Here is a 15,092-nt window from a genome sequence, read left to right on the forward strand (position 1 = left end):
AGGCTCTCGTGTTTGGGTTTTGCCTAACGGCGAAACTGCCTATTACGCTATCTGCAGCCGCTTAGAGGAAAAGCTATTGAAAGCTCTGATTACGTGAATTTCTTAGACTGGGGTTCCAAAATAATATATATTTTCAAGAAAATAACCACCCTTGAATATTGTTTTTTCTTGTAAATGCTAACATTTTACTGCAAAAGGTTACTCTTTCAAATGACTTCGCCCGGGTTGCCGTGAAAAGCATCCGGAGTAATGTAAAGAAGTGGAACGTAAAACTCAGTGGTTACTTTGCAGGAATCTGTCAGACAGGCAGCCGAAGTAGCGTGTAGGACCCTAAGTAAGGTATGAATTTGTGGTGACGTCATCGTCATTTCGTTTTAGAACTTGATTGGCATGGATAACTTCTTTTATCTTTTGAAATTTACGTTATTACAGACTGCTAGTCTGTTCCTCAGTAACTCGTTTTCTATAACAGTTGTCCTTGACTCAAAATAAACGGTTAATATCAGTTAATTTCGATTATTGAACGACTCCCAATTAAATTGAGCAATTGCTAGGCATTTGAGGAGATTTAATGGAAACCAGTGTTTCTCTGAGTGTGTTGATTATCTGGACTCTCGACGGTTTCGCGGACGATTGAGACGTAATAAGCGGAGACATCAGTGGAAACTATGTTTATGGGGATATGCAGTGAGTTCTTAATTTGACTTGATTGTGCAGGTGTCTATTCGTGTTTGTGATATAAATCAAGGCAAGCTTGGTGAAACAGCTATCGCATTAGTCCTTCCAACTCTGTTACATAAGGGAGTGGCGAACAGTGCAGACGAGGTCAGATCTGTAAGGTAACGGCGTTATCCAATTAGTACAACTTGATAGATTAGTTAACTGTGTTATTTCGTCGTGAACGCCATCAGTAATCATATTCTCCATACTATTAACTATACATTTTCTAGGGTGTCGACAGGGAGAATTTGATTAATAATCAATAGCTTCTCTAGTTGATGATCATTTCCTTTATTCTCATGACCTTTATGTGTGATTCTGGGGTGATATTGTAATGAGAAATTAGATGCTAGTCATTCTTAGAGGTCAAACGGTTAAAACGGATCGAATGCAAAATCTTCTTTTCTTTTTGTTGGTACAGTCTTTCTACAATAGTGAAGATCAGCAAGAATGCGGTATGTTCCTTTGTGCGCTCTTTTGTCTTTAGATATTCTAATGACAGGGGGTTTAGCTCCTCATAACCGTCGTAATTTCAATAACATGGTTCACGTGGATGTGTCGGCGGGAAAAACTTGACCCATGGCGGATACGTTAAGTTATGGCGGGAAAACGACTTCGAACAGATCTTGTAACTATACTGAGAGAGTATTATATTCTCTTATAAAAAGCAGTGAAGCTGGCTTCGATTATAGCTATTTATTTATCAAATGTCTTCGTTTCCCACAGGGTGCTCTGCTAAAACCTCACATTCCACTGCTGGTAATCGCTCTCCTGGAGTCACTCAGTGGCTTGGAAGACCAGGTTTGAAATTTGAATTTTATGCCAGCCCAGCAATACAGTCTGTATCTGACAACGTACTGATAGACTTTTATGGAAAGAAAATTGTAATGTGTATTCTGCTTGGCTTTACTGTGTTTTTGCTTCGGCAATTTCCCGTAAGCACCCAAATACACGCCCGGGGGCTTTTTGATTTTCAGAGAGGGATGGCGGAGTGGGGAACGGGTTGCAAACTTTAAGCGTTAGACAGTGGCCACTCTAGAGAGAGGCTCAGACTTATTTAAGCGTCAAAGGCATATAAGAAACATAAGAAACTCTAACGATCGTTTCCTATTTTGCTCAAACAGTCGATGAACTACTTGAGTCTGCAACTGCATAAAAGTGAAGACGTTCAAGAGAAGGTAATTGTGTAAAAACCTAGAATTCGCTCATTATTTATCGAGTTTAGTTCAATGATATGTTGGTATACTGTGTTTAATCTGACTGCAGCTCAAATCACAAATGTAGATTACACATAGAGTAACTTAGATAAAAATGCCATCACAGAGTATAGCCGCCCTTTGACTACCAGTCACGCATTTCAGCATAGAGATACGGAAAGTTTCAAAATGCTGATACCACACTGTTCATGCAACAAAGATTTTATCTGAAGTTGCATTATAAGGCTTTAAAATAAAGAAAAACATTTTGAATTTGACTTAACATATTTTAACCTCTCAACCTCATCCCTCTGGATAAACTGGTTTATCGTAACGGATTTGAGATCTGATGATTTTGTCCTCAAACTCTTAAAATTTATTTATGAACGCTAAACTAATGTCTGATATCAAATCTCGGTTAGAACATAGTTTTTGAGGAAACTGTGGTACTACGTCGGTGGGAATATCGCAAGATCATTTGGTTTCCTCAACTAAGCTGATAATGTAAAGTGGCCACCTTGAAGAGTTTGTAAAGCTGACAAAAGGCTAATGCTCGAAACGTCAGCGTTAGAAACTCTATACGGAGGGCTGTTTACATTATCAACTCTTTAGCACTGGTGAATTGATAGTTATGCCCTCATTCTAATTTCAGCTTGAAGGAGTACGAATTGCTGCCTCTAAGATGTCTCCTATGATGGAAACAATCAACATGGTAAATGTTAAACAAAATATTGATACCTTTCAGGTATAGTATTTCTCAAAACTTCACGTACTTTTTACCAGAGGTGAGCAACACATTCTCAACATTTTGTTGTACAAATTTGTTGACATTTTTGCGTAATCCTTTCGAACTTCATCACATTTCACGCAAACGTGTTCCTAACGTATTTCCACGATAGAAATCTGTGAAATTTTTTTTCCCTCTCTCTTTTTTTTTTTTCTAAGTTGAATTAGCTATCCAGGTCTAGATATCCTGGCACACCTTAGAGGTTTGCCTTGGCTTAAAAAAAAGATTTTTCAGCTTTCAGAATAGACTCTTACTAAAGTTTTGGGCCAAAGTTAAAGTTGAGTATTCTTGTTTACCGAAAATCTTCCGTCAGTGCAAATCAAACTGTACCCTTTTACACGTTTGAATAGATGGGAGTATAACATGAACCGTAAGCCATTCCAATGTTCCACGTTTTTTTAGTTAAGTGTGAAACTCTGCAAAATTTATTTATCAAATGAAGATGCTTATTTGGCTGCAGGCATCAATTACTTTCACAGGTTGATAACTGAGTTGTGTTCATTTTTATCTGCATTGACGGTATGTCGAGCTGACTAATCTATTAATATCCATATCAGCCTCTAAACTCGCTCACTTTTTTGTTTCTATAATTCAGTGCGTGCAATATGTGGACGAAACAGTTCTCCCAGAACTCGTACCCAGACTATCCGACCTTTTACGAACCGGAATTGGACTGGGAACAAAGGTAGTAGTTTTTCTCTCTATGTTTGTCTTCACACCTTGTTAGTTTTATGTATTTATATTAAAAAAGGGGTAACTTGTAATTGATTTTATTTTTTAGGCAGGATGTGCTAGTTTCGTCGTCTCTCTTGCTATGCAGTGCCCCCAGGAACTGATTCCATGGGCTGGTAAGTCTGAGTTTTCGAATCTCAATAAAAGTAATTATTTTGTTCTAACGTTCATTACTTTTTACACTTGATGTTACCGTGGTATTTTTTTCATTGCTTTCATAGTCTCGAACATAACCTTTTTCAAACAAAACCAAACTTTCGACATTAGAACAATTTGCACCCAAATGTCAATCCCGCCACTCCCCACCCCACCGCACCCCACCCACTTGGCCTTCGACTTTCATTGTAGTAAGAAAGCGTTTTGATGTACAGGATACGTCACTTATGAGCTAGCAAATACTGATTAGAGAGAAGGGAAGGGTGGGGGAAATAAGATATAGTGCCCAAAATAGTTTACGCGAGAGAAACTTTGCATATATCGAAAATCCTATTTAATTGGTGTCTTTCTTTTTTTTTGTCAATCTACAGCGAAACTCCTCAACGCATTGTCGTCTGGATTGAGCGATCGCAGCGCCTCCGTCAGAAAATCTTACGCTACAGCTATAGGTCATCTGGTCAAGGTAAACCCACATCAATTATAAAAAATCCAATGTCGTTCTTTACATGTTTGTTATTGTTCTAGTGTAAAATATTGATGTTGTTGTCATAGGAAGAGATTCTTATTTTGTCCACCAGCGAACATTCCTAGTAATTATTATTTGCCACGTAATTGTGACCATCTGTTTCTATCTTGATTAAACACAGGTCGCAAAGGACAGTACCGTGGAGAAAATTCTCGATAAAATAAATAAATGGTACTTTGAAAAGGAAGGTAAATGTTGGTCTTCTGTAAGTCAAGTTTAGTGACGCGTAACCATTGGAACCCATGTCGTTCCCTTGACCAACGTAATCGCCGTTTTTTTTTTCTCGCTCACACTTTCTATCGTCTTTAATGACTGCTTCTAAACTACTTAATCTTTTATACCCCAACACAAATAACAAAGGGAAGAATCTTTAGTTAGCGAATTAAAAAGCAAAAAGGAGCACAGTCTTCCTTGAGAGTAAAAAGACAAAACAAAACAAAGAAGGCTAACCAGGAGCTGAATCACTGAAAATTCAATAGCGTGCTTGGTTCAGAAACACACACAAACAAAATACCCAACGATATCACAAACCTAACAACTACCTGGGAGAAAAATACACACAGCTCGAGCAAAGCTATTTTATTAAGGAGAGATAATCCTTAGAGGGGGATTTTAAATCGGTTTCGGAAAAACCTCCTAAAAATGTGTTAGGTTTTAGTAGACTCATCTAAAATTATCTTGTTATTTCTTAGCGTGTCTCGCCCAAGAGCACATTTCAATGACTTTGCAAGGGCATCAAACCAGTTTTTTTTTTCTCAGTCCATCGTGTTAGCTAATACGTTATCGCTTCTTCTACGCTGCCTTAGAACCGGTCACCAAGTTTTATTTTTTAGTATTAAATATAAAATCGATTAAAGACGCTGTTATTTTAAACACTTACTTTCAGATGAAGGTTTGAGGTTAGCTTGCGGTATTGCTCTTCAAGCTGTGTCACGCTATTCCCCGGATGTGTTGAAACGTCACGCAGCTAAGGCCCTTCCCGCGGTCTTTTTTGCCATGCACGGCAAGAAGGCAACAGGTATTTTTCGAATATTTTTGGGTAGTTCTGATGTACCAAGTTACAGGAACAAACGACCATTTGACAACAAATGTTTGTAAAGTGAAATTTTCCGTTCTGTAGATGAATGATTTGCCAGGTGATTCTTACAGAGCTGTACATCTGTATTTAGCATCGTAAAACTAAAAAAAATTGTCATTAGAAACGTCGATTAGAACTAAAAAGAAAAAAGCAAAGGGAGGGGGGGGGGGGTGGTTTCATGCCAAAACGATATTGGGGTGAGAGAGTAGCTTTAAGTTTTTACACCTATCAGAGAGCGCCGTAGAGTAAAGGTTAATGAAGTATGTTCATTTACAGCAAGCAGCAGTTCAAGTTCCAACGACTCCTTATGGGAGGAGATTTGGCTCGAGAACACACCAGGTAAGTGATTTGCTTTTCTTGTGGTTGTGCAAATTTATGCGAAAATGCTGGTTATTCTTAAAGCTATGACTAGTCTAAAGCAACACCGTATGATAATAGCAATAAACTAATCTCAACTGGACCACGGGCAAACATTAAATCTTGAGACACCAAATTAACACTAAACAGTGTCAGGCAGAGGGCGGCTGTTATTCAGTCAAGTGTTGCTGCGAGTAAAAACGAGTTGCGGGCAAACGCAGATGAACTTTAGCAATGCCTAACGCTAAAAATCAAACGTACGAAGAACTGTTGACAGTGCAAAGTGCAGGAAAACCTTTAAACGATGTCAAATGCGGATAGACTTACAGACGAGGTAGAAATTCCAAGTGTAAGAAGTTTAATAGGTGCGAATCGTAGTGACAAGTAACTGACAATAGTGGAAGCGAGGAAAAAAAAGGAGCGGGTACCTGTACGATACGTGTCTTCCATGCTTGTTGAATGAATCAAGAAAGGTTAAATTGCCAACTTGTTCGCCGTTTTCGAGTGTTGATTTTATCATTTCTCTTTTTTGTTTTTGTCGTTTTCGTCAGGTACCGAAGCGGGCATTCGATTGTACTTGGATGAAATAGTATCAATCACGTGTCCAGCTTTGACGTCACAGTCATGGGCAACTAGGGCCCAAGCCGCCGTAACGATTTCTGCCGTAGCGCAAAAGCTAGGTAAGGATCTCGCTTGTTACGAATTTTAACAAATGAACCTTGCTGGATGTCAGAGGTTCACCTTTCTGTTTTCTAGGTTCCTCTCTTTGTCAGCCTAACCTTGGTAAGTTGCTGAGTTCTCTGGTCAGCGGATTATCTGGGAGAACATGGACGGGCAAAGTAAGTGCGCGTGTTTCTCAAAAATATTAATTTTCTGAAGAAAATGGTATTGTTGTGGTTGTGACGTACGGTATCCAATGTGGTATACTGGTTTCAGTATTTGAAACCTAAATTAACATCGTGTATAAGACACAGTTTCAGACTTGATTTATCTTGTCTTGCGTCTTGTTAATCGAACGTGGATTATTACAAGTAGCATGGTAAACTTGTGAATTACGTCGTTTTAACTCATACTTTTTGCACGATTATGTTTTGTTTAGGAATCTCTGCTCTCCGCAGTATCATGTGTTTGTATCAAGTGCAGGTAAGGCACTCAGACTCCTATACGAAGGGAGAATCGCATTCATGACAAATTGCAATATGAGCGATTATTTTCACCTGGGTGTCAAAGTTAATCCAAAATTGCATTAAATCTGGTTATGCTTTGCTGCTTTCTGTGCTATTTTTAAAAACCTTGGACCGTTCAATAAATCAGTCGCTAAACTTGAACCAATCCTTCTTCGGTTACTTGCATATTCCAACGTTAGAATCCGATCATGCATGTTTACTTTAAGTTATTATTAGTTCCCTCTGGCATTTCCCTTTTTTCTGGTTGGCTTTTGGGTTGTGGTTCTATTATAATCGGACGACAGTTGATTTCAGGAACTTACAGTTTATAGGCGCCCTTTGGTTGTTATTAATGCAAAGTTATATTTTCAACATGTTTGTTTAGAAAAAGCTCTTACTAAAACTGAGTCGTATGAACTTTTGACGTTTAGTTCTGCCCTTTTCTCTTCACTATATACAAATAATATTTTTTTCGTTGCGTCTCTATGATAGGAAGTCAATACAAGACTCGTCTCCAAGAGTTGATCCAGATATTGAGGAAGTAAGATAAGACGACGTTTAGATTTACATGTGACGTGCAACAGAACACAGACATATGTCAAGAAAAAAGGCTCCATATTTGATTTGTGAAGAACTTATACTTTTTATCTTTACCTCATGCCTAATAATGTTTCACTTTGTTACATGGCCGTGTCCACGGCTCCAATACTTGAGGGTTCTGTGTATGAATATAATATGATGCGGGAATGAATGTCTTGTCATGTGGTTGATCTTCAAACTTTTTCACTGATGTTTCACTTCCAATTTTAAGTGTTAAAATTGTGCTTCTTCTGTAGGCACTTGACTCGATATTCAAAGAATGCAAAAAAGAAAACCCAACGTACAAGAGAGCTGCATTAAAGTGCTTCGGAGAAATCGTCCAGGAATATTCTATCGATAGATTTCAACAACTCTCCGAACTTCTATTTCCTATTATAGCTCCTGTAAGTATTCTGTTGGTTCGCCATTTATCATCCAGAGGTTATTTCAATTTGACAGATTCTTCCCGATAAATTAAAATTGTGAACAGTTACCTTAAACTCAGAAATGGCCCCCCTTTCGTCTAGTGCTTCATGGTTCTAGTTAGTCCTTCCTCACCAAAAATAGCAAAATGATAATGTTACTATACTATTGTCAGAATGGTCATACCTTAGTGTTGTTATTTTTCAATTCTATGGGACGTTAAAAAATAGATAAATAAATAAATATATTAATATATTAATATGTATATACTTGTCTTTGAAAGCTTCATTTAGTTTCCATGCTATAAAATTTGTTCGTCTTTCAAATCAAGAAATGGATGTAGTATAATTGACATACTGACTCAAAGCTCATATGAAAGATAATGGCATTTTTGTTGGTTTTAATCAAATTTCTACTACCCTTTATAATAAGCCCGATGAAGCACGGTCTCTTTTTTCACCTCAGAATTCTTTTCTGCAATCGCTTGAATTTCAGTTCACTTACAAAGATCATTGCTTTACTTGAGAGTTACATTTCCCGTTAAATTCAAATACTCGCCTTTTAATCCTGCTGCAAATGTATGCTTGAATTTCTGACTGTGAGGAACTCAATTATCAATGATCCTTGGATGTTTTGCTTGTCCAACTTACAGGAGCCAAAGGAGGAGGAAGAAGGCGAGGAAGAAAATGGAGACGAGGAAGAGAAGGACAAGAAAGTGGATCAAGAGTTCTTGGTTTGTTCTTTTGAGTGTCTGGGACAGGCGTGGCCAAAGAATTCCACCGACTCCCAAGGTCAGGTTTCTTTTCCCACTTTAGCTTACGCATCGTAACAAAATCGTAGTTGTCGTAATATTAGCTGCCAGCTAACATTGCTTGGTGTTTTTGACCAGCCAATGTGACCGCTTATATTCCTTATAGAGTAACGAGAAATTACCACAGTTGAACCATTTTTCTCCTTCATCTTCATTTCACAGACAAACACGGAGAGCGTTTTTGTTCCATACTTACTGCAGCCCTTACTTCAAACACTTGGAAAGTTCAAGTCGTGGTTTTAACAGCCATTAAATTATTTATAGAAAGGTTGGTGGAAATTGTTTCGTTTCTTTGGCTGCTGCTGATTTTACGGTAAAGCAGCTTCACTCCGCTATGCAGTTGGTTTTGACATGAGTAAATTGACGCCAACGGTTTTTTTGTCGTCGGATAATTCCACTTTTAAAAAACTGTACGGAGCGCCTTGACATGGTTGTGGATGTTTGTTGCTCTACCTACAAATGAAACTGCAAACCGCGAAATTGATTATAACTGATCATACGTGAACAAACCTTGCAGTTAAACCGAAGTAAGTTTAAATAAGTCATTTTAGGATATTTGTCAAAAACTTCTCGAGTTCACCTGCCTAACAGAGATCTTCGTGTTTCTAAAATCATGAAGTTGTAGCTGTTGATTTTATTTTTGGTATTTATATGTTCTTGTCCATTTTCTTTTTCTTCCTCACGTTTTGGACGTGTTTGCTAATACATCACATTTTACTCTTCTGTTTTTTTTTTTCGTTACATTCCGTTCCGTTTTACTCCTTAAAGTTTGTTTCCCTCTTCCTCGTTTTGCTGTTTTTTGGCTCGGTAGCCAAGGCCCGCTAATTTTACGCGCCCGAAATAATAGTTAAAATCTAATTCTCCAAAACAAGTCTATTCTGTTTCGTTTCTTGATCTCGATAATTTTACAATTTTAAAAGTGTCAATCTCTTGATCTTGGAATAAAAACTGCAAATAAACTTTTTGAACCCGGAGAAACGGGCCCCTTTTCTTCTTTCTATTTATAGTTGTGGAAACGGTAGTTTTCAACTTTTTTATTTTGCTTTTTTTTTTCATTGTTCTTTATTTTCCAGGATGAATTGGGTCAATGGAACACCCGATGGCTCGGGAGAAGAGAGTATCGAGAGAATAACTATGTTAAGAAACATCCTCGGACAATTTGTTCCACCAGTTTGCGAATGTTTAGGTTTGCTTGATTTTAATGATGTTAAAATTTGTTTTAGATGAGTGTCATACGTATATGGCTCTAGTATTTTAAAATGGTTCACCTAGTCTTTTGGGATATGGAGTGACAAAGAACCTTTTTTTTCCAAGATCGTAGTCTGTAAACCCTTTTGATCTTTTCCTTTCCATAATCTTAGGTTTTTCTCACCTCTTGGTGCTTGTGTGCTCGTGCAAATAATTATTTCAAGGTTTTATTTGGTGTGGAAGTAATATCCTGACGCTTAAAAACTAGCCAAATGTAGGAAAATAGCTCCCTTTAGGTTGGAATGTTCCCGTCTTCGACGTTTGTCCCTCAAGGTAACTTGTAGTTTGTCATATTCTTCTGGGCGGTGTGGGAGCGCATTGAAATTGCCCAGCTCTGAATTTTCTGCAGCAAATAACCTGACTATGACAGATGCTGTTTCAGAAAGTTAGAAACTGTTTCAACTCGACAAATCAACAGTGCTACAAGCTTTTGAACTTACGTTAGTTTTTAAGGATCTTAAAACACCTAAACATAAGTAAATTGAATAGCGCGTTTCAATCCCTCCCTTTTATGTACATATTTTAATGTGTTTTGCTGCTTTATTTTTTTCACAGAGGTTAAGAAGTATGCTGCGGTGCGGTTGGGATCAGTTGAAGTTCTAGAGACAATGCACTCAGCTCTACAAGGTTAACTGATTTAGTCTAAGCATCCAGTAGAGAAGAGTCATTTCAATGAATTTCATCATCATCATCATTGCTCGTTGCGCCAACAGGTGCATAAGGGCTGTCACATTGTCCTCCCAACCCCCCCCCCCCCGTGGGGTTTGTGCCGCCGCCTTAGGGAATTAAGTCAAACAAAATTATCTCCTGCCCTCTTTTCATAGGGTGGGCTAGTGCTCGAGATGACCACTTTTCAAATGCACTTCTGTAGTTTAATTGCCTTGGGCAACGTGTTATTCTGTAATCAGGAAAGTCTCTCACTTTCCCGCTGGCGCAGCATACCAGTCTTTTTTTCCCTAGAAAATCATCAATAACTTGTTTCTTACATTAATTTTTTCAGGTCATATCCGCTTATCACTGCTGACGGAAGAACTAAAGGAACTTATATTAGACAGTCTGAAATACGTTTACAGTGACAAGGAACCTAACATCCGGGATAAAGCCCTAGAACTTAAAAACAAATTTCTCTCTCTTGGCTTCTCTGGTTCATAGCGTTAAAAACACGTCCAGTTATAATACGGAGTGAAGACGTGAATGGTGTGCAATCTGACATGGACCACCTTTCAAAGATACTGCACTTACCGAGAGGCCGCGGGTTGCGACTGCGCTTGGCCACTCAAGCGTGTTTAGCCGGCACTCGATCGATTTAGTCGGATAGGAAGGTGAAAACGCGCTCGTTTGCATCGATCAATTATTTATTTTCCCTTTGGGAAAACTGAAGCAATCAAGGGTTCAACTTTGTGTAAAACTAGAAAATCGCTTTCGGAAAAAATTTACGTCAATCAAGAAAAAAATATTGTTTCTGTTTCCATATTGATAAAATCAAAGATAAATGCAGTCTGCGAAGCATTGAAACAGCTTGTTAGATAATAAAATTATCACGATCGCTGAGCTCAAGTAGTCTTTGTAGTCCTTTATGATGGGTAGTGTTGACTCCATTGAAACACTTATGCCATTAAAGTGAGCTGATTTGCAAGCAATCCTCCGCCAAAGGTGAACTGCTCTTTGGAAACGAACTAAATAGTACTCTAAACAGGACCTTAATGGGATGATGGCTCTTACGGCTAACGGTTAAAATTATGGCTATTTTCTGGGTAACAGGTAATAGCATTCCATCGTTGTCACCAGAATCTTTTGTTACGATTAACTTTTTTACTACCAACGGTTAAAATTTGTCAATTTTTTGGTTAACGGCTAAATGTTTGGGCCGTTTTACGGCTATCGGTTAACCCCATTGAGTCCCTAAGCCACGCCTCTAATATGAACATTACTTCACTTAGAGGAAGATGTTTTTCGTCATGTCACGAGCGCGTGGGACAAACGAAATTAGTGTCCCTATGAGGAATTGAACCACTCTAACACTGAGCCACATAGTGTTTATGGTGAGCAAGGCCCAATACGAAGTTCATCATATGACACGCGTCTTGCATACTGCTAGGATCAGCAATGTTTTATACATTAGTCGGGGGAAATTCCTCACCGGTGGAGGCTTCGTATATCTGTTCTGTGGAATGTCACGCAACGCCGCCAACGACGCACTGAACTCGCACCGAGACTGGTGCGAAAACCTAAGGCGTTAAAATTACGTACGTATTCCGCTTTCAGTGTACTTTTCCAAGTTTATGGGGGCCGTAGATACAAAGAAATAGCCACCACCCTACCCTAGGCCTGCCATTTTCAATTGAACGCCTGCAATGTGTTTGAGGTAATTTTAAAAGGTCATGCGCTCTGTGGACCGGCAAGTTGAAACGTGTCCTTCGGAAAGTTGAGATAGGGTGACGAATCTCTGCGATCACAGCGGTTATTTAAAAGAACTATGTCCAGTTACGAGAATCCTTACTACCAAGGTAATAATTCATTCTATCAGGATGGTTTCTACGCGACGAATTACGATCAAAACACGTCAGTGCCGTATGAAAATTACGGCCCTCAAAATGGCGGAGGGAATTCGAACGGTGGATTTTACAACAACTATTACAATGGAAGCAATCAGTTTCAATCGCCTTACACGGGGAACATGAATCAAGGAATTACGCAAGTCGATGAAGCCCATGGCACAGATTTTGGCGATGAACCGCCATTACTCGAAGAGTTAGGGATCAACTTTGAACATATTTGGCAGAAGACACTTTCAGTTTTGAATCCGTTTAAAACGACTGATTCGCATATTATGGATGACACGGATCTCACAGGACCTCTACTGTTTTGTCTGGCATTTGGAGGTTTCCTGCTACTCCATGGTAAAGTTCAGTTTGGTTATATCTACGGTTTCAGTGCGCTGGGATGTGGGGCCATGTATATTGTTCTTAATTTGATGAGTCTCACTGGAGTGTCCGTTGGATGTGTTATAAGTGTCCTTGGTTACTGTCTACTACCCATGGTGGGACTGTCTGGTGTGTCACTGGTTATGTCACTTCAGGGATATCTCGGATCAATTCTCACAGCAGTTGTAATTGGTTGGTGTAGCTTGTCATCATCAAAACTATTTGTAACAGCACTTGCAATGGATTCTCAACAGCCTTTGGTGGCATATCCTTGTGCCCTAGTGTATGGAATTTTTGCACTACTGACTGTGTTTTGAGTCTGTTCAAGAAAATCTTTCTGATTGTAATTATAAAGTTATAAAACTCCATATGGTCTCTGCCTCCCTTCCCCACCTCTGCCAATGGAACAAAAAAATATCTGAGTTGGATACCAGGCAATTTTTTTTCAAGGAGGAAACTTGATTCAGTCTTCTACATCCAAATCGACTTGTAGACAAGTGTCAAGATATGTAGTGAATTATAACACTTCAGCTCACAACTCCAGAAAGTAAATTCTCTAAACTGTGGACCTTGCACTTCTCTGTTGGCTAATTGTGCCAATTTTGAGTTCAGGAATATATCTACGCAGGCATATTCTAGGAATTCACCTTGTTTTTTCCAAATCTGTTTACCTATCTATTGTATTAAATTTGAAAGGTTTATTCATTGTCTTCGGGCAAAAAAAGCTCATGGAGAAAATGTTGTCATTATTACATGAGAACAGTTGTTGACTGTCAGGTTCAAGGGGGTTCTTGAATTCAAATTATATTGTCTCTTTGGACTGTTAGAGCAAAAACTGTAGTTTGTGAATGCATTTTCGCAGCATCTTACAATTATTAGCAATTTATTCATTAGGGTATCAAGTTTGTCCAATTGATTTAAGTATTTATGCATTTTGCCTACATTTTCTTCTATTATGCTAAATATAAAAACTAAATCTAAAAATATCTTCAAAGTCCTCCCAAAGGGGATTAAATGATTTACATCAGGCAAGAAGAATGCTGTCTACAATGCCTAGGTCTAACGTTCCCATTCCATGCACTACACTTTAACTGTTAGCAATCAAATGTAGTAGCCAGAGAATCAATTTTTGTTTAAAGAGCATCTTTGCAGCTTCACTTACTAAGTTTATTTTAATTTATTTCTTCTTTTAGTAAGTTTCCATTGAAAGAGCTGCACTAACAACCTAGGATGTTGCACTGATATCACCTGTCTTTTGTCTCCCAAGATCTGCTAGTTAATTGTCCCCTCAATCTGTTGTAGGCACATTTCCTTGTAAATTTGTTATTTGGAAATTTGGTGTTGGATCTAAACAACAACTTTAACCTGATAAAATTTGAATATTCTCAGTACCCATTTGGTGTATAATGTATGAATATTATAGGGAGAAGTTGCATGTTGATCACTTCTGGATTTGATAGATGTTACTTACAGAAGGTAGCAAGTCTAAAATTAACCTGTTCAATCATGTCTGAAAGACAAAAATTAGCCTAATTTTTGTTACAGACAGGAACATTTTTATGGGGTTTACAGACACTCTTGAAGCCTTGACTATCTGTAAACACTTTGAGTTAATGAATTTAAAGGGAAGAAAAGCCAAATATTTAAACTTGAGAAATTAAAATGGACAGAATGAACAAACGTTAGGGTGCAGACAATTACTTGGTGAAAACCATGTCTTATTATGTTGCGTTTAATCTCAAACCACTTAAGCCAAAAACCTATTTCCAAACTTTTTTATTGTTGAGCTGAATATATTCAAACTGTGAGTTTTCTTGTAGTGATTTTGACAAATCTAGGTACTGTGTTTATTGTATCAAAATGTTTTTTACAACAATTGGCAGTAATGTTGCAATCTGATTGGCAAATTTGATATTGTCGATAAGAATACAGAAATGCTGCTTGCATCAAGGTGTCAGGTAATGGTCAGGAAAATTAATAATAAGCTTGCACCAAGATTTTGGTAGTTATGAACAGCAGGTTGTCTGAGTTTGGCAACTACAGTGTTTTTTTACTCCTATTTGTTGAGAAGTATTTCTGAAGTTGTGATTTAAGGATAAAATGAAAGGACATTGAACACTATTTGATCTTGAAAATCATTTACCTTGGGGCTGCATTGTATGAAGTTGATCAAAGTAATCCATGATTAACATGTAAGCTTACATTTGCCCATACTGCCCTCATTTTCTGCATGGCCTTTGTTTGCTTGTCCACTATCTTCAGTTATGGTGTTACAAACCAAAAGTTGAATCCAACTTCAACTTTTACACCTTAACAGCAGTATGAACACTCTATAGACCTCTCCATAAATTTCTTGTGGAACTTACAAGGGGAATTTGCTTAATAATCA

General features: G+C 38.1%; 2 protein-coding genes across 2 annotated transcripts in view; both read left to right on the forward strand.

The window, feature by feature from the left end:
• Window positions 1-11,330, forward strand: part of LOC113681776 (proteasome adapter and scaffold protein ECM29) — a 40,342-nt gene extending 29,012 nt beyond the window's left edge. The window contains exons 37-58 of the mRNA XM_027198892.2: window positions 292-339; window positions 718-839; window positions 1,142-1,175; window positions 1,447-1,521; window positions 1,845-1,898; window positions 2,569-2,628; window positions 3,299-3,388; window positions 3,485-3,551; window positions 3,963-4,054; window positions 4,239-4,305; window positions 5,004-5,135; window positions 5,472-5,534; window positions 6,104-6,232; window positions 6,309-6,391; window positions 6,652-6,695; window positions 7,211-7,259; window positions 7,555-7,701; window positions 8,373-8,511; window positions 8,694-8,799; window positions 9,605-9,717; window positions 10,335-10,406; window positions 10,780-11,330. Coding sequence (XP_027054693.2) covers window positions 292-339; window positions 718-839; window positions 1,142-1,175; window positions 1,447-1,521; window positions 1,845-1,898; window positions 2,569-2,628; window positions 3,299-3,388; window positions 3,485-3,551; window positions 3,963-4,054; window positions 4,239-4,305; window positions 5,004-5,135; window positions 5,472-5,534; window positions 6,104-6,232; window positions 6,309-6,391; window positions 6,652-6,695; window positions 7,211-7,259; window positions 7,555-7,701; window positions 8,373-8,511; window positions 8,694-8,799; window positions 9,605-9,717; window positions 10,335-10,406; window positions 10,780-10,931 — 1,938 coding nt within the window. The 3' untranslated portion in view covers window positions 10,932-11,330. The remainder of the gene's footprint in view (window positions 1-291; window positions 340-717; window positions 840-1,141; window positions 1,176-1,446; window positions 1,522-1,844; window positions 1,899-2,568; window positions 2,629-3,298; window positions 3,389-3,484; window positions 3,552-3,962; window positions 4,055-4,238; window positions 4,306-5,003; window positions 5,136-5,471; window positions 5,535-6,103; window positions 6,233-6,308; window positions 6,392-6,651; window positions 6,696-7,210; window positions 7,260-7,554; window positions 7,702-8,372; window positions 8,512-8,693; window positions 8,800-9,604; window positions 9,718-10,334; window positions 10,407-10,779) is intronic.
• Window positions 11,331-12,161: 831 nt separating this feature from the next.
• LOC113681775 (protein YIPF5) lies at window positions 12,162-14,383 on the forward strand. Its single transcript, XM_027198891.2, has one exon. The coding sequence runs from the start codon at window positions 12,256-12,258 to the stop codon at window positions 13,018-13,020; it is 765 nt and encodes a 254-aa protein (XP_027054692.1). The 5' UTR covers window positions 12,162-12,255; the 3' UTR covers window positions 13,021-14,383.
• The last annotated feature ends 709 nt before the right edge of the window (window positions 14,384-15,092 follow it).

This window comes from Pocillopora damicornis, chromosome 11 (genome assembly GCF_964200805.1).
Source record: "Pocillopora damicornis chromosome 11, jaPocDami1.2, whole genome shotgun sequence".
Taxonomy (NCBI): domain Eukaryota; kingdom Metazoa; phylum Cnidaria; class Anthozoa; order Scleractinia; family Pocilloporidae; genus Pocillopora; species Pocillopora damicornis.